This window comes from Phalacrocorax aristotelis, chromosome 1 (genome assembly GCF_949628215.1).
Source record: "Phalacrocorax aristotelis chromosome 1, bGulAri2.1, whole genome shotgun sequence".
Taxonomy (NCBI): Eukaryota; Metazoa; Chordata; class Aves; order Suliformes; family Phalacrocoracidae; genus Phalacrocorax; species Phalacrocorax aristotelis.
The window spans coordinates 173310718-173330095 of NC_134276.1; the positions used below are offsets into that span (position 1 = coordinate 173310718).

Genomic DNA, 19378 nt, shown 5'->3' on the forward strand with positions numbered 1-19378 from the left:
CCTCACCATGTCCATTTCACAAAGCAGCATTATATACAGCACATAGTCAAGACAGTCCAGATATCAAAATCACTGGAGCTAACCACACACAAAATGTTATTTTTAGAACTCAGGAAATGCAGAAAAGAAAGAGGATAAGTCACGAGGCGTTACTCACAGGAGTTTCGTTTCCAAATTAGAGCTCCTCAAAAATATGTTGGCTTGAGAACTGGGGCTTCCCAAAGTAGCAAAACACTGCCAAATCACTACACTGACAGTATCTTGTTTCCACAATAGGTAGAGGCTCCTGGATCACAGCTCAGCCTATTTTGAGCTGAACTAGAGTTCAAAACATATCCACACAAGGAACAAAGCTATTTGCCACAACCTCTGCTGGGTTGTACTACTGAGCTGGTGGTGGCCTTTACCGCTCCCTCTCCACCTGCCCAGTTTGCTCCTGCTCACATGACCCACTAAATGAGGTTCAGTCCTTTACATTGGTGATACAACAACAGCTGGCCTGAAAGTCTGTTTCTCCTCCGAGTTGGAACGTCTATAGCTTATCCAATATTGTGACCAACTGTACATATTAAATGACATTTAGTCCTAGTGTTATTAACCCACACAATTCTTCCTCAACAAGGAAGTCAGTGTGTTCATAAAGCAGCTGAAGATTATGTGTACATCTTTTTATTGTAATTAGCAGGTAGCACAAGCTAAGCAGTCCTTATTGCTGTTGACTTGCCTCATTAAAATCTAAATTGAGTTATAAATAATGGCATTTGAAATTGCCCAAAGTCTTCCTCTAAAATCTTGAATATTTTAATATGAATCTTTCAATTAAAAAAACAAAACAAAAAAAAAACCACAAAACAACCCCAACCTCTAACCTCTCACCTGAAAAAATAGTTATAAGGACTACAGGGGAAAAGATAAATTGCATTAAGAACAGAAACTGTATGAATGACTGGAGGTAGTACATAAGCAAAAAGGACTACATTAGCTTGACAAATCTTTGAGCATGATCAGTGCAACAGAGAAGGCTCTCTTTGAGGATAAGTCTACACAGCCAAATGCAGCATGACAATAGTGATGCTTTGGATATCTACCCAGGGTTAATCCATCTATCTGCAGCAGCAAGAACGTAACACGGGAGGTTAGAAGCCCACTAGGACCAAAAGTTAATCCTGAACTGCCAGACTGCTCAGAGCACAGGTGGTCCAACAGTCATGCTGCATTTTATTTAAAAGGCATAATCTCATTTGGGTCCTGCTCTTGGGTCATAACAACCCCATGCAATACTATAGGCTGGGAGAAGAGTGGATTGAAAGCTACGCAGCAGAAAAGGACCTAGCGGAGTTGGCCAACAGCCAGCTGAATATGAGCCCGCGGTGTGTGCAGTGGCCAAGGGGAACTGGGGTTGTTTAGCCTGGAGAAAAGGAGGCTCAAGGAGACCTCATTGCCTTCTAGAACTACCTTAAAGGAGGTTGTAGTGAGGTGGGTGTTGGTCTCTTCTCCCAAGTAACAAGCGACAACACAGGAGGAAATGGCTTCAAGTTGCACCAGGGGAGGTTTAGATTGCATATTAGGAGAAATTTCTTTACTGAAGGAGTGGTCAAGCATTGGAGCAGGCTGCCCAGGGAAATGGCTGAGTCACCATCCCTTGAGGTATTCAAAAGATGTGCAGATGTGGTGCTTAGGGACATGGTTTAGTGGTGGACTTGGCAGTGTTAGGTCAATGGTTACACTCGATGACCTTAAGGGTCTTTTCCAACCTAAATGATTCTATGATTTGAGAGGTTTTGCAGTGAAGGAAGGGTGCTGTACTTTCTGCCCTAGCCAAAATGCTGAGAGCTCACTGAACATGCAAGTATGTTGGAAGGCAGAAATGGAATTCAAAATGATCTTGAAAAAGCAGAGAAAATGTTCAGAAAAAATAATCCTGTATAAAAGGCAGGGGCATCTATGACTGCTTAAAGCTACACAAGTATGAGATGTGGAACAAGTAGTAGTGGGGTTTTCTTCAGAGAAGCATTGGAGATTATCACAGATCACAAGCAACTCTTTTAAACCACTGCTAAAAAGGGAAACACCGTACTGAGACTACAGATGAAAGCACACCCTTCAAGACATGTGAAGTAATCCTTCCATTCTTCTTAATACTAGTAATCCTAAAAGTGTCTGGTTCCAGCACAGAACTTTCAGAAATAAATGGAGAATCTGGACAGAGGTCAGAGGCAGGGAATGAGACTGATTAGTGATCTAGAAAAACATGTCCCATGAGAAAAAAATGAAGAACATAAGCTGTGTAGACATGACAGCTGCCCTCTAGTACATAAATGACTGCTGCAAACAGGAAAGGAACAATCTGTTATCTATATCCATGTCCAAAGGATAAGAATAATAAGCTTCAGTTCAAGAAAGGAAGACTCAGGTCGGCTATGAAGAGACGCTTTCCACTGCTAGATATAGGGATGTGCTGGAAAAATTTGCCATGGAGGTTGGCTCTACAGCTTTATGCTGCCTTTAAGAATACATTAAATGTGTAACTTGTGGGAAAGACAGAAGTATTGTCAGTCCTGTCTTAGGGACAGAATGCTGCACTGCATGGCCTCTTGAGGTAACTTCTGGGTGTAACTTCCTCTGATTACCATAACAGTATCATCAGCATTTCTACTCAAAAGAAGCATACTTTTCTCTCTTTGTGACCTTTTAAAGTACAAGCCATCCATGCTCTGGTCATTTCTGCATTAAGTACTAGAGCTTCCCGCATTCCCACTTTGTCTTAACACTTGTTTCGCTTCCCTCCAACTCAGGCAAAATGTTAGTTAATACGATCCTTGGGATTTCTTCCTCCAGTCACATTAGCGCCTTCTGAACATTTCTAAAATCCACTGCTTACAAACTAACATGTCTTTTTTTTCCCTGGTTGTGCAAATATACAAGTTCATGCCATTTTCTCCAATAAAAAAAACCCTCAATCTTATATTATAATGGTTTGCACTCTTCATGTATCCATCAATTTAAAGGTGATCTCTGCCTATCTCTGCCCTTAAGGCATTCTCTCATCCCAGAGCACATTTCTTAAGAACTACTGTGTACAAATACTTCTGTAAAGTAAAAAAAAAATTACAAAGAAAATATTAATAAAAAACAATCTCAGAGTCAATGACTTGTTTCTAACCTGGACACCATAACGTAAAAACTTTTTTTTCTTCCTACATTTCCTCTTCTGCCCTCTTCATCTTCTCCATAAGCATCCTTCTACCCCCAGATAGATGCATACATGATGTTGCAAAAATAAAAATAAAACACATAGAAAGACAGATATTTTGTGCTGAGATGTTTAGTGCAATATCAACCAATCTAAATATTGGTTTCTATTTGCTATATCAATAACAACAACAGCAATAATAGTTCAAGCTTTCTGGTTGGTAGAACAGTGCTACTGATGTCAGCAGTTTACACCAGTTAATGGCCACACTTCCAGCTCACCAAGTAAGTCTGCTAACAGCAATACTGACTCAAAAAGTTGGCACTATAACGTTGTAACTTCTTGATAACATCCAAGATATTTAAAAAATTAAGGAAAAAGTAAAAGTAAATAATCCAAGGAAGACTCTGCAAAAAGCTAAGAGCATACATAATGAAACAAAAAACATGCTTGAAAATTTTAAAAACCCTTATTACCAACATTCTAAGAAACCCAATTAGCACAGACAACCACACAACATGACAGAGCAGTTCATGTAAGTTCAAAGGGAACCGGGGGAAAATTCTAGTTGTGTAAAAGAGCACCAGTTTGCCTCTGTCACATGGACTACAAGGAAACAGGACAGCCTCAGGGATGAGTGGCATGGCTGAGCTGGGCAGCATGGCTCAGCACTAGGCTCAAGCAGCTTGACGAGTAGGCCTGCAGAGCCCCAAGGAGAAAGGAAACTTTGCCCGGGTCCTACTGGGAAGGCAAAGGCTATACCTGCTGTATAGCCAGGCTGTCCTCTTGAGTAATGAGCACACCTGAAAAAGAGTACCCAAGGCTGAGGCCCACTGTGTCATTTGTATCTCCCATACTGTATTAAGTAAATCTGACATGACAGTGCTTTCAAACTACTTGTGCTCTACGAAGTGTTGCAACTTATTAAAGCCCTGCTCACCTGAGTGGATGGATATGCATTTTTTCTTCTAAAGGAAGCTTGTTCTGTTCTTCTGTACAATGTACAGGCATGCTTAAGAAAAAAGGAAGCAGAACAGGCTCTTAGAGCACGTACTGCAGTCCTACCCATAAACCTACCGCCAAAAATTATTATGGCACATTTCACAAGTTTCCTATGCTAATAGGATGGCAATAAAGGAAAAGTAAAGTCTAAGAGCTGGTTTAATATGCAGTAGGAGAAAACCACACACTGTAAGAATGTAAATAGACACATACTTTTTAACTGACTAATGCAAATAGGAATGGATTTTATGAGCAAAAATGTCATTCAATCCCAGATCAAGCCTCTGGCAATGACTAATCAACTTTATCAATCCCGTAGAAAGAAGTCATCAATAACCTATTTCTGTACATGGGATAAACAGCAATTTGGTTTTAGTTTTAATGGAAAAACCTATCTAGGTCTAAAAAATCCATCAGCTGGAAGCCCATCTAGCTACAAAAGTCAGTTTCTACAGCGGATAACAAGCAGCATCTTACGTGGTTTTTAGTTTTTCCCTTTGCCATCTGAAAAATCGAGGTGTTTTAGTTGTACCTTTAAAATGCAGCAAATGAGCAAGCAGCAAAGTTATCTTGAAACTATATATAACAAAGAAAATGTACTATAAATTTGAACACTAAGTTGCAATTCTTCTAAGTAAACACCTACAACATTTTCAAAGAGAAACAGATAATATTGAAAGTCCACGTGAAATACAGAACCTACTTATCAACTCAGAAGGTGCTTTATATTATCAAGAAAGATTAATTTAAGATCATACAAGTAGTCACTTATATTCTTTGAAAAAAAAGAATACTTAAAGCTGGTTTTGGTGCAGATATTTTATTTTCAGATCCTACTGGAAAAAAATTAAGCCACTCAGAACCTATTGTGTGACAAACTGAATACAGGCTATGTTGTGACTAAAAAAATAATTTAAAAAAAAACAATACCACCCCCTTCCTATACCCACCCACAAAATACATTTATTTATGAGGTGGTACGAGAGGATGAGCAAAACACACTCATAAGTAGCACACCTATTATGCTTGAAGTGAGTACCTTTAGAAGTAGTAAGAAATTTCACAGTATCAGCCACCTACCAGTCATTTATTTCATATGCAGTGCTTATTATAAATAACAGCCTAAAGGATACCTCCTATGATCTGGATAATTTCTACTACTACTACTACTACTAATTTCTACTACTAATCCTTGTATAATTTCTATTTCTTCCATGCTACAATAGCATCACATTTCAAACAATGGGAGCCACAAAGAACTGAAGAAGGTAAAGGCAATGTAGCAATGACTATCAGTCTCAGAAAGTAGTTCTTACAACTACCTGAAAGTAGGTTGTAGTCAGGTGAGTGTCCATCTCTTTTCCCAAGTAACAAGTGATAGGACAAGAGGAATCGGCCTCAAGTTGTGCCAGGGGAGGGTTATATTGGGTATTAGGAAAAATTTCTTTACTGAAAGGGTTACTGAACATTGGAGCAGGCTGCCCAGGGAAGTGGGTGAGTCACTATCCCTGGAGGTATTCAAAAGACATGCGGATGTGACATTTAGAGATATGGCTTAGTGATGGACTTGGCAGTGTTATGTTTATGGTTGGACTTGATGATTTTAAGGGTCTTTTCCAATCTAAATTATTTTATGATTCTAAAAAGTGACTTGCAGTGAGAACTACATACCTTTAAGATTCAGTCATTGCCAACAGAGAATGTTAACAAGTACTAGGTGACTACCACTGATTAAAAGCTTGGTTTCCAAGTATGTTCACAGGAACTCCTGTCATACCCCTAATCAAAACAAACAGCCTGAAGCACATCTACATGCCTCCTTTGTCATTTAACCTAGTCTTATCTCCCATGTTGCTAACCAGGTGGCTATGAAGCACTGGCAATAAAATTCTGGAGATACATGCTTGGGCATTTGAAGAAAAACACATTGGAGGAAGAAAAAAAAATTATAAAAGAAATTAAATTAACAACCTTTGTAAGACCCGACCAGTAAGCACTGTGACCTCAGAGAAGCGAGATTGGGAAAATTAACATTTTAATAACAATTTCATTTGTTCCTCTTTTTCATTAGATCAACTTAGTCTCTTATAGAATCGGTTATGCTCAAAGACTAATTTGAAGAAGGGAGAGCTTCCTATGTCCTATGTTAATTACTGGGGAAGTTTTCTGTATTCATTCCCTATTGAATACACTAAATAGAAATGGGAATGAATACCTATTAGAAAATGAATAGAGAGAACAAACAAAACTTTTTTCAGCAAACAGCACTGGCTAGCTACCCAATGATAGTGCAGAACATTGCAAAGATATCACAGGAACAGAAATGCACAAACATAAGAATATCTAACAAATAATAAAAACTGCAAACACTACAACAGCAAATTTCCTCAAAAATACATTTGAGAAAAATAACAAAATAACGTGAATGGGATGTTGTTTACCTTGTCTCCCTACACATGAAATATGAAGAAAATAATTAAAAAAAATATTAGTGTTAATTCTTTCTACCTTTAGTCTGGATACCTTTTTAAGGGTTATTTAAAAGGACATTTAAGCATAGCCCTTTTAAAAACACGAGCTATGGTACCAGGTGCTGACCCAGAGACAGTGTTACAGATAAAGCAATTACTGACTTCAGTAATGCAAACCCAAATCCTTAATAAACCAAATAAAGAGAGATAAAAAACGGTGAAGCAGAACATGGACAACAAAATTTACTTCATGTCATGGGATTGCAATTGATGTGGTGACTTTTTACTTCCCATTAAGCTAATACGAAGAAATGAGGCAGTTAGCAATCTCCTGTGCACCTGTACCAAGATACTTCTCAATCAAACTATTAGGGGGTGAAGTATTTAAAAGAGGTCAGTTACTGGTACTGTAAGAGTTATATTGAAGCCCCCATGCCAATTACATTAAACTTATTTGAAAGCCTGCACCCTTATCTTGTTTAGCTTAAAATAATATCTTTAATATTACCCGCTAGGCAATGATTTGTGGACAAATCAGTTTAGCGGTAAAACAATTCCGCTTCTATGAAGAAAATGAAGAAATATATATTATTTTAGAACAAACTAATAAACATATTTTTGTTAAATACATTCAGTACCACTAACAAAACATTTGTTTTAAAAAGGAGGAAGAAATAAAAATGGTGCAAATGGAAATAATTTTGCCTGTACATACCCACACATATTCAGACACACACACACACAACCTTCCTTACTAATTCCTTGTTTGTAGGTCCAGTGCGTTGCAAAGGTGTTTTAGGCATCGATGAAGTAAATGCAACAGTCTTTCCTCAGCATGGCTGAAGTGCAAACAGCCAGCCATTATGAAATTCGTTCCAGTCTCATTAACAAGTGAAGTTTGGAAGCACATTATTTTGGAGCCATAAAGGGATGATTTATAATGAGACTTCACTCAGTGGGAAGGCCAAAGTACAGCAGTTCTCTCTCCAAGTTATCCTAATAGAAAGCTATTTAATGAGTGTGGGATTTCTTCAGGAATTCAAAAAAAGGCAGGATTTAGAAGAGGATGTGTTACATTATGCAGATACCCACATCGCTGAACATTTCTACTGGAGTAAAACCAAGAAAATAAAAACCCGCAAAGTTGCTCCTAGGCTTGTTTTTAGTAAGTGTTTTCCAAAACGAAACACAGATTTGTAGAGATTAGCAAATCAATATAGTTTAGTATAAAAAAGTTAGCAAGGTTTAGTGAACTAAACTAGGTTGCCTACAGTCAAGCACTCCATAGTGCAAACAAGAAAAAAAACTGTGCCCTGAAGCAAGACACTGGCTGGAAAAGCAACAACAAAAGAGCAGAGAGGTAACTTCCCTCAACAAATTCAGCAGGAGCCTGTGGCGGTTACCTGCCTCCTTACAGCACTCTCTCCTTCAAGGGAGCACTAAGCATGCTGGTGACCCAAATTCAATTGCACACAAACCTGAGCCCTCCCCTTAATCCAATCCAGATGAAAGCTACATCCCAGCCCCAATAATCACAGACTGGTAGGGGTTGGAAGGGACCTCTGGAGATCATCTCATCCAACCCCGCTGCTTGAGCAGGGACACCCAGAGCAGGGGGCACAGGAACGCGTCCAGGAGGGTTTTGAATGTCTCCAGGGAAGGAGGCTCCACAACCTCCCTGGGCAGCCTGTTCCACTGCTCTGTCACCCTCACAGGAAAGACGTTTTTTCTCATGTTTAGCTGGAACTTCCTGTGTTCCAACTTGTGCCCGTTGCCCCCTGTCCTGTCTTCGGGCACTATTAGAAAGAGTCTAGTCCCATCACCCTGATACCCTCCTTTCAGGTATTTATAGGTATTGATGAAATACCCCCTCAGCCTTCTCTTTTCCAGACTGAACTAACCCAAGTCTCTCAGCCTTTCCTCATAAAGGAGATGCTCCAGTCCCTTGATCATCTTCGTAGCTCTCCGCTGGACTTGCTCAAAGAGTTCCCTGTCCTTCTTAAACTGGGGGGCCCAAAACTGGACACAGTACTCCAAATGTGGTCTCACTAGGGCAGAGTAGAGGGGGAGGATAACCTTTCTTGATCTGCTGGCCACACTCCTTTTAATGCACCCCAGCATACCCTCGGCCTTCTTGGCCACAAGGACACAGTGCTGGCTCAGGGTCACCTTGTTGTCCACCAGCACTCCAAGGTCCTTCTCAACAGAGCCACTTTCCAGCAGGTCAGCCCCCAGCCTGTACTGGTACATGAGGTTGCTCCTCCCCAGGTGCAGGACATTGCACTTGCTCTTGTTGCATTTCATGAGATTCCCCTCAGCCCAGCTCTCCAGCTTGTCCAGGACTCACTGAGTGGCAGCACAGCCTTCTGGTATATCAGCCACTCCTCCCAGCTTGGTATCATCAGCAGACTTGCTGAGGTTACACTCTATCCCATCATCCAGGTCGCTGATGAATATGTTGAACAGGACTGGACCCAGCACAGACCCCTGGGGAACACCACTAGTGACAGGCCTCCATCCAGACTCTGACCCGTTGATCACGACCCTCTGAGTTCTGTAATTGAGCCAGTTCTCTATCCATCTCACTGTCCACTCATCCAACCCACACTTCCTTTGCTTGCCTGTGAGGATGTTATGGGAGACAGTGTCGAATGTCTTGCTGAAGTTGAGACAGACAACATCCACTGCTCTCCCTTGATTTCAATGATATTTTTTTAATTAATTTTTTAAAAAATAATCAGTAACTCAAATGCCATAATTTTAATGCATAAATTGGGCACAAGAGAGCTTTGCATGTTAGAAATTAATCACCTGCCTTTCAGATTACATTATGGAGTTTGCTAATGAAGGACTGCGTGGGAAGACAACAATGGAGCAGAATACGCTAGACTTCTTAAATCAAAATGCAGGTATAACTGGACTAACACACAAATCCCTTTTTTTTCTAACGAGTAAATTTAGGCTGTGGCTTCTTCACAATACGAGACTTTAGAGAGCAACACTACTTTAGGAACTTTTGTTTATTTGCTTTCTTATACCATCTGCCCAACCCACAGATCCATCATCAGCTCACCATTCTCCAGTCAAAAGCACCTGAAGACTCACTTTGCCATTTTTCCCTCATGGATGGAACAGTTATCCTCAAAGCGCTCCAAAAAGTGGAGATTCTTCCAAAGTTTTGCCATAAGTACTATGACAAAATGCACCTGATACCAGATCAAGATGATGCTTCTATTACCTGTTCTGACATGAAGAACCACATCTAATTCTGGGGTACCCAGCACAGGAAAGATATGGACCTGCTGGAGTGGGTCTAGAGGAGGGCCACAAAAATTGTCAGGTGGATGAAATACCTCTCCTATGAGGAAAGGCTGAGAGAGTTGAGGTTGTTTAGCCTGGAAAAGAGAAGGCTCCAGGGAGGCTTTATTGCAGTCTTTAAAGACTTAAAGGGAGCTTATAAAAAACATGGAGACAGACTTTTTAGTAGGGCCTGTAGTGACAGGACAAGGGGTAATGGTTTTAAACTAAGGGAGGATGGATTCAGACTAGATATAAGGAAGAAATTCTTTATGATGAGGGTGGTAAAACACTGGAACGGGCTGCCCAGAGAGGTGGTAGATGTCCCATCCCTGGAAACATTCAAAGTCAGGTCAGACAGGGCTCTGAGCAACCCAATCTAGCTGAAGATGTCCCTGCTCATTGCAGTGCAGGGTTTGACTAGATGATCTTTGAAGGTCCCTACCAACCCAAACTGTTCTACGATTCTATGATACTACACTGAAATGCAACGGTGCCTTTGGAAATGATGGTGTCCACCTTTATGCCCAACCTCTTGTACAATCTGCTATGACCCAACATTGCGCCCTGGGAAGCCCAAGTAGAATATCATCTACCACTTAATTCATCCAGACTATTATGATTTAAATACTCAGGTAGACAGATATAGAGCAAGTCCAGCTAAATTGAGGTTGTAGCCTTTAGCTGACAATTTCAGCTACTACTCTACCACAAAGAAATTTATTTGAAAGAATTAATCACTTCTGAACCACCATCAGTAACCTTGTCTGCCAGAATACCACTAAGAAAAAAGACAAAATAGTTACTGTTCTTACATATGAGTGAGGTGAGGTATGAAGGGAGATACAGCATCTGTTATTAGAGCAAGCAGCATAGCTAGAAAAGTGTACACGTTATAATTGGAAAAAATAGGCCAAAAAACCAGATAGCTAGTCTAATAAAAGATATTACCCCCTTCCAGTAAAGTTTATTATGTTTTTTACCAACCCAGTGACAATTATCCTAGTGCTGTTTGCTATTAAGGAAAAACTCTAAAGTGAGGGCAATTTTAGCTACAAAAGAAGTCTCTCTTCATCACTGCACAGTTTTCAGTGTGCAAAGCAGAAATTAGGCTTTTAGCACAATATAACTGAAAGACACTAGGGATTTGCTCTCTTCTTAATACACAACACTTCTATCAAATTCTTGCCTCACACAGCAATGACCAAAATAATCCCCAAATCATCTTTAATTTAAAATAATGTTGAACAGGGAAATTTCAGACAGCAATTTTTACTTTAGTGAGGGGATGACATGGGGTAAAAAGCTATAAATATGATGGGAATGGAAGGAAATCTCACAAGTAAAAGAAATCAATGATTTAAAAGTGAGAAACAAAGATCAGAAACCAAGAGAAGAAAGGAGCAATGAGACTTGTATCAGAAACTGCATGGCCAGCAGGAGTAGGGAAGTTATCAACCCCCTGTACCTGGCACTAGTGAGTATTCGCACCTCAAATACTGTGTTCAGTTCTGCGCCCCTCAAGGCAAGAAGGACATTGAGCTGCTGGAGTGTGTGTCTAAAGAAGGTCAACGAAGCTGTTGAAAGATCTAGAGAACAAGTCCTGTGAGGAGTGGCTGGGGAAACTGGGTTTGTTTAGCCTGGAGAACAGGAGGCTCATGGGAGATCTTATAGCTCTCTAAAACTACCTGAAAGGAGGTTGTAGTCAGGTGAGTGTCCATCTCTTCTCCCAAGTAACAAGTGATAGGACAAGAGGAAATGGCCTCAAGTTGTGCCAGGGGAGGTTTAGATTGGGTATTAGGAAAAATTTCTTCACTTAAAGGGTTGTCAAGCATTGGAACAGGCTGCCCAGGGAAGTGGCTGAGTCACCATCCCTGGTGGTATTTAAAAGACATGTGGATGTAGTGCTTAGGGACATGGCTTAGTGATGGACTTGGCAGTGTTAGGTTATTGGTTGGACTTGATGATCTTAAGGTCTTTTCCAACCTATTTCTGTGATACAGACATAAAGAAGAATAGTAATGGGTTAAAATAAGAAAAAATTCAAGTTCTTTTCCTTTCCCAAAGAGAATGGTATGACTTGGGAAAAAAAAAAATCGGGGTGGAGTGGAAGGGTGCGGAAAAATCTTCAACTGTACATCTATTCAAAATAATCACAAAGTAAAGGAAAAGAGACTGAAATAAATTTGAAGATGAGAACAAACCAGAAAGACAACTTTCTTCATTTGAGAACCTCTTCTGTGGCCCCTCTTCCTTCTGTTTTCTCCCTTCTCCTTGTCTTTGAACTTGCAAATATCTGCTATCAGAGTGGTTGACAACAACTGCAGTTTGGCTAGGACCCAGTCTTTTTTTAAAAGACCCAAACTTTGCCTGTCCTGGGTGGCTACAACAGAAGTAACCGCAGCGTATAACATGATGAGATTCTCCTCCTGCCAGCTCCCCTCCATCTACTAAGCTATAAACCTGTGAAGTCACTAGAAAACTAATTCAGAGGAGACTATGGGAGATCTAGAGGGAAAAGAGAAAAGGACTTAAAGAGGACTACTACAACTTGTACTAAAGTGCCAAGACTCCTAGCCTACAGGGCAGACATGTTTTTTCATTTATTTATTATATACCTCCCTCGGTGGGAGGGGCAGACACTGTGGCACATACATCTGTTGGCATGTCAAGGGTTTATATTCTATTCTTTTTTTTTTCCAGTTGCCTAATGAGGATGTGACTAATTTCCATGTAATTAATTCCAAACTCCCCTTTCTGCATAGAATTCTGGCTCAGGAGGAACCAGCATGGCAGGCTAATCAGGCTTTTTTAGCATGTTGCATCCTGACATGTCACAGATAGGGATTGAGCACGCTCAATTGATTTTCAAGACAGTAACTAGGCTGCAAAAAAGTCAGAAGTTGTTAATCATTTACGCACTTCTCAACTTTGCCAATCAATGCAGTGAATACATTTCTTGACCTTGCTTGGAGAAAAAATGAGGATAACCTTTAAAGACTAGGAGTACTCACATATTATGGATTTATCTGGCTAGCAATATTCATTTCAGCAATGAAAAATTTGACTGAAAAGGCTAACATTTTTAAATTACATACCTCCAACTTTCATTAAAATTCCTTCTTATCTGCACAAGAACATAAAAATCATTAACCAAAATACATGCAGGGACAGAAATGACAACTGTTAAATTTTTCAGAAGTCCCTCTGAAAGGACTTGACCTTTTTCTAGTTATGAAAAATTACATCTTCCACAATTCACCTATCTAAATAGGAACTAAATTGTAAAGACTGCCCTGTAGTGATATTTGTACTTCTCCAATACAAACTGTTTCAGTATTGCTGGGTTGTTTATCTGAGGTGGTTTCTGAGATTAATGTTTCTAATATTAAAATGATGAAAATTATGAAAATGATAAAAACATCACAATGCTGAACACCCCAGTGACTCCACTTTTAATCACCTACCAGCTTAGAAGCATCAACATCTTAAATGTTTGAAAGTGAAATGCCATAAGCATGGACTCCACAGAAACCAACACTGTGGGGGAAGTTTTGTCTAGGCTAGTCTCTAAAAAATGCCAAGTTTAGTTTTTAGAAGCCTTACTCCAGTCTCAAATTCACAAATAGAAGAATTAGGCAGTTGGATCTTTTTTTTTTTTTAAAACAATGTGTTTTCCTTCCTTTTGCTTGGTGACTTTCCAGAATCATGGAAATGCCCTCCTTTTCAAGGAAAAACTAGAATGTCCGTATTTCAATTTGTATTTGTATGACAGACCATGTCTTCCTAAAGATACTGTCATTTTCTTTTCTCAATGTTAATTGATTCTGCATGCAATGCAATGATTAGGTTCCCAGTTGACAACAATGAGCATGAGTAAGCATGACTGGAGTCCTTTGTTTTGGAGGAGACCTGAGCTCTGGTATCTCACTGAAAAATTAATTAATTTAGTATCTATTTGAGCACATACTCATTGCTCAGAGCTCATGGTGCATATGGCAGCCCTAGTGTGCTAGAGCACAAGCAGGACAAAGCACTCTGACTTCTCTGATGGAAAAGAAGTAAAGGTGAGTAGTATATACAGGCCTGGATAAGCTTTACAAGAGCTCTGCACATAAACTTCACAGTGTATGCCTAAAAGCAGCTGCTTAAGGACTTAAGGATGGTGCCTAGGGACCCTGTTCAACTGCAGGCAACAGATGAACAGGACCTGAAGACCCACCTTTTGGACTTGGGCAAATGGGATAATTTAGAATCAACTGTGCCCCTACGTCCTTCTTTGCATCTTGGCCCAAGTGCTTGTGTGAAAGGTTTATGCACTTTCCATACACTACAAGTATAAATGAAGGGGGATTTAAACCAACAGTTAAGTTACAAAGAACACCTCCTACCACCTGCAACAGACCTCCCTCACACAAGGACATTAACAGCTGGGGCTGACCTCACTCCTGTCAAACCCACAGTCAGCTTTTGAATCTTATCACAGAAGTAACTGGAAGGCTAGAAAATCCACTTCGTTTAAATTTTTGTTATTTGCTTTCTGAAATCCCAGATTAAAAAGGTTTACATTCTTAAGCGCTGGCCAAAACCATGAGGACTATGTATATTGGTTTGGTTTTTTTTTTTTTCTGTGAAAGCTGAGATTCTCACTGGGACAGATGTTACAAGTGTATAATTCATTGCTCACAGTTTACAGTATGCATATGTTTTGCTAAAGGGCTGTGGCTTGTCAGACTAGCATTCGGCTGACTGCTTGTCTTACCAGGCAGCTATGCACTGGTTCAAGTGGGATGTTGGGAAGGAGGAGGGAGCGCGCTCTGAGAGCACCAAACTGAGAAATGCTGCTGCAGCGCAGGGGACAGCATGGAAAGGTGTGGGAAGCAATGAGACAGGATGAGGAGATTTGAGAAAAGTAGGGAACCAGGTCCCAGAGGCAGCAGGAAGACTTTTCTGGAGGCTTACAGGAGACCACAAAGATCCATCTAAACAAGGGAAAAATAAGAAGCCTTGCCCTTGCAAGGTCAAAAGTAGGCAAGGACAAAACCTGCTTTCAAACACAAGTACTTTATGTCTGTATTAAAAAAAAAAAAAATCTATATAGGTTTTAAAGGTTCTTGGTGCATTCTCTTTAAGGAAAAGGTTCAGACAGGACATACCTCAGAGCTCTGTGTGAAATGGCCTCACCAGCCTAAGATGTAAAGTTTAAACTGCTGAGAAAACTGACACACCAACTGGAACTGCACAGGGTGCCTTCTTGAAAGTAAAGTATTGACAAATAAATTATTCTTTGCATACAGAGGCTCGCCTTTGCTCTAAAAGATGTCACTGATCCTGACAGAAACAAACCTTACTGAATAAAAGGGCAACTTCTTTTTGCATTAACTTTGATTTTCCAAATTGAAAAGATCAACCAACATACAGCATTTTGCAACTAACAGCAAAAAACTAGCATTTCTTTAATATCTGGAGCAAAACCAACCTAGGAGGAAATTTGGCTCCACACTGGGTAGAGAAGAGATTAAAAAGAGCACCCAGAAACCTGGGCTGTCTCTGCCTGGACTCTAAGCTAGGGTACAGTCCTGGAGGGGTTTCCTCCAGCCCAGAGCTGCAACATGAGTGTGTAGGATGTTAAGTGTGCTTGCTCGTGACCTGCCACTTTCCCACGAGATGCAATTATTGCTTTTTAATCATTTCCTTTAAGCACAGGAACCTGACAATGAATTTGGCTGTGTAGAATCCAACTTCATACACAAAGAAAAGAGAAAATGGTACAGATGGAAAGGTCTATAAGTAAAAGTCTGTTCGTTTTACAAGTGGTTCTGCATATCGGAAGATTAGTTCTAAAAATGTGAGAGCGACAACAGTGGCAGCTTGATAAGGAGGTGGGTGGTAAGACAGCAGAAATGTGCGTTAAGGTTCTTTAAGTCACTGTGGGTAAGTACAGAACGATGCAGGATGTCTAAGGATTTTGCAGGGATAAAATTCTTTCCTGGTGAGGAACACAGATGAAGAAAAAGCACTTGAGCTCTGCTTTTTGAGTGCTACAGTTTGTTCATTTTTATCCTGAAGATATCTGAAAGTAGCACTTTATGCAAATTCACCTGTCTTTTGAGTATCTCCTAACCATTTACAAAGCCAGACAGCAGTGGACCCACAGTGGGGTAGTATCTAACCTTCTCTGATGATGCAGCTAGTATTGCTGGAATATTTGCAAACTCCTTAGAGTGTGATTTTTCTCTTTTATCCCACAACTGCAGTTCATGCAGAATTTGTATTTTAAAATGTCATTAATGCTAAGCATGCTGTCCTTCTATAGCTGTAGACTGGAAAAGGTTATTGTATGTTAAAATACAGACTTTCACATTCTGAAAAGAAATAAAAATCCAAAAATGTAATATGGCTTGCAAAAATCCCAGCACTGTTTTTCTCATGTTGCCTTTCTGGGACAACATAATTAATTTATATGAAAAGTAAAATCAGGACCATGCTTTAAAGAAAGAATACATACAGATGAAGACTTACAGATATATACGTAGGGTCAGAGAAAGAAAAGAAGCAGCTAAGAGAGATTTTATTTCTCAAATTTCATTTAACAAAGACTGTGCTCCAAACAAGTCACTTTAGTACAGCAGCAGAAGCGTGTTTCAGTGCCATCTAGCTAACGCTCAAGGTAACTTGCATCACTAGAGATCTTTTTTCCCTGCAAATATCCTGTCTTCAATAAAAAAAAGAACAAAACACAAATGGATGAGCGGCACATTGTTTTTGCTTCAGATCCATCAGTATGTTGAAGCATAAAAAACTTGCATTGATCTTGAAATACTTAAGCTTTGATGTATTTATGTAAGGAATGTTTAAAATGTAACCCCAAAACCCTTTACGCTGTGACTGAGTTCTTGATCTGGACAGATCCACATGACTGAGTACTTTAAATACTGTTCTTTCAAGTATAAACATATTAGGTGTCATTATGCTACCATTGTGTTCAATTCCTTTGTGCCATACATCAACGGAAGGGTTGAGACAAATAAAATTTAAAAAAAAAAAAAGGAAGAGCGAAGAGGGAAGACCATTTCAGCTTGTTTTAATAAATTGAAAGAATATTGATTTCTAAAAAAATAAATTCGTACGAGCAAGTGAAGAACATATTTTGACGAGTGGAACACTATGTTTTAAGTCCTCTCAAACTTCATTTTCCCTCCTCCAGGGAATGCTTTTCCAGATAATAAAAGATAGTTGCAGTCCTGACCATGTCATCGTGATTGTGTTAACACCATCTAAAAATGTGCAAGCTTTCTCTGAACTTCAATCAAAACTCTCCAGATTAACAAAATTTGACCATCTAACACTTCTCCCCCCAGCCCAGAACAGATGGGAGGAAAACCCACTTTTTTTGACTCAGCAATGTGATTTTTTTATCCTCTAAAAACCATAATTGAATCATAATGGCCCAGCTTTAAATCCTTCTAGCTTGAAAGTATACCATTCAAACCTCTTCAGAACTATCTGAATAGCCAGCACATACCTGCTAAGTCATGCCATTGAAAAACTCAGAAAAGAACAAATATATAACCAAAACCACGCTTGTTTTCCTCTACACAGTAACTGCATTTTGGATTACAGATTGTGAGAGCATGCCAAATGAATACCTTCAGCAATAAATAAATAAATAAATAAAAGACCAAACACAAACCAGCAATCCCAAAATGCAGATAGTCAAGTGAAAAGAAAAAAAGAAAGGGGGGGGGGTGGGGGGAACAAACAGAAACCACAAAAACAACAACAACAAAAACCAACCCAAGAAGTTGCAAAAGCACAAAGCAGAAGGTTGTGGAACATTGTACCAAGGCCAAATGTAGCTTCTAGATAATTCTGCAATAAAGTTACTCTACTTCTTTGTCCCTACGTTCTCTTTTTTTGCTAAAATTTAAATAATTCCCCTCCACATACCTAGTAAAACTTTTTACCGATAGTTTAATAGTCAGGTTTCTCAAAGGGCATTGCAAAACATTTCAGCAAGGGTATTCTGAAGAATAAGAAATGTCACTGAACAAAACACGGGTGGAATTAAGACATAGTACAGAAACTTGCTCTTGAGTCCTGTTGTGTTTGTTCCAGTTTAGCAGAAGCAGTAGCTAAAAGCTTGCTCCAACCAACCTGCTTTCCCTCCCTGCCATCCCACACCAGCCTCAGCTGTTCCTCCCCTACCCACATCACCATTCAGTGGGATACAGACCCCTGTTCTCTCCTCACCCTTCCCATCAGCTGTCCCACCTGGGAACTCTCTAACAGCTGGATGGGACACCTCGTTTGGTTGCAGATCTGTAGGGAGTAAGGGAAGACCAGAGCAGGGCAGTGGTATGTAAGACAAGGCAGAAGGAGCTTTGCAAGGCACCTATGTGACCGTGAAACAACAGTGCCTGAAATGAACCTGAAGAAAAATGAGCTAAGTGGACTAAAGATGAGGTATTTAGGGCAGTGACATTTTTGATAGATGCTTTTCAGATTGGAGAAAAATTTCAGATACTGAAGGCAGAGAAAGCACATTCATACAATGCATTGGCAGGAACTTGACTGGATGAGCTGCTAAAATAACTATTTAAGCACTCTCCCATCCTGCTAGACATATAGAATAGTTTGGACTGGAAGGGACCTTTAAAGGTCATCTAGTCCAACCTCCCCTGCAATGAACAGAGATATCTTCAACTAGATATCAACACTCTCCACAACACAAAGACACTGCAAAATTTTTCATAAATTTGGGGAGTTTTGGTGGTTTTGTGGGTTTTTTGGTTGGTTGGATTTTTACCATAACAATGGTAAACTTGTCTGAATAAACAAACTGCTCTTCAGGCGATCATGATAGTTTCCAACTGACAATAACCACCAGCTTATGCAAACTGATCTGCTTTTATGAATTAATTACCTTCACTGTTTCATTAACATTAACTGCTTAGGGATAAGCTTGAAAGTTTCCAGCAGAGCCTAAAGAGGGTTAAAACAGCTTTGAGAAATTAAAGCTTAGCTTTTGGGGTGGATAAAAAAAATGAAGAATGAAGCTCTCTATCTGGAGATATTTTTGGTTGGCTAATCGTCTTTATGTTACCCAAAGTCAAAAACTCCTTGTAAGCCTTCACTAGTTTGTGTCTCTGAACTGTAAACAGACTGATAAAAAGTATTACTGAATATGCCTAACTGCTGTTTTCATAGCCATCATCACATGCCTTTTCAACAGTCTCACCCATTAAAAAAAAAATATCAGAGGATGTGAGCAACTGGAAAAATCAGAGCAGTCCCAATCATTCACTCAAACATACAAATGATCTCAAATTCCCCCCACGTTCCTCTGCTGCATCTAGAAGAAACCAGACAGTGAAGAACATGAAGAGCAAACTGGGTTCAGTTTATCTGTGTG

At 39.8% G+C, this 19378-nt stretch overlaps 1 protein-coding gene across 2 annotated transcripts in view; it reads right to left on the reverse strand.

The window, feature by feature from the left end:
* Positions 1-19378, reverse strand: part of TMTC2 (transmembrane O-mannosyltransferase targeting cadherins 2) — a 267338-nt gene that overhangs the window by 115993 nt on the left and 131967 nt on the right. The window contains exon 3 of one of the 2 annotated variants that reach the window (XM_075080710.1): positions 4134-4205. The exons of the other annotated variant lie outside the window; for it this stretch is intronic. Within the exon in view, the coding sequence (XP_074936811.1) occupies positions 4134-4205 (72 nt within the window). The remainder of the gene's footprint in view (positions 1-4133; positions 4206-19378) is intronic. 2 annotated transcript variants of the gene reach the window in all.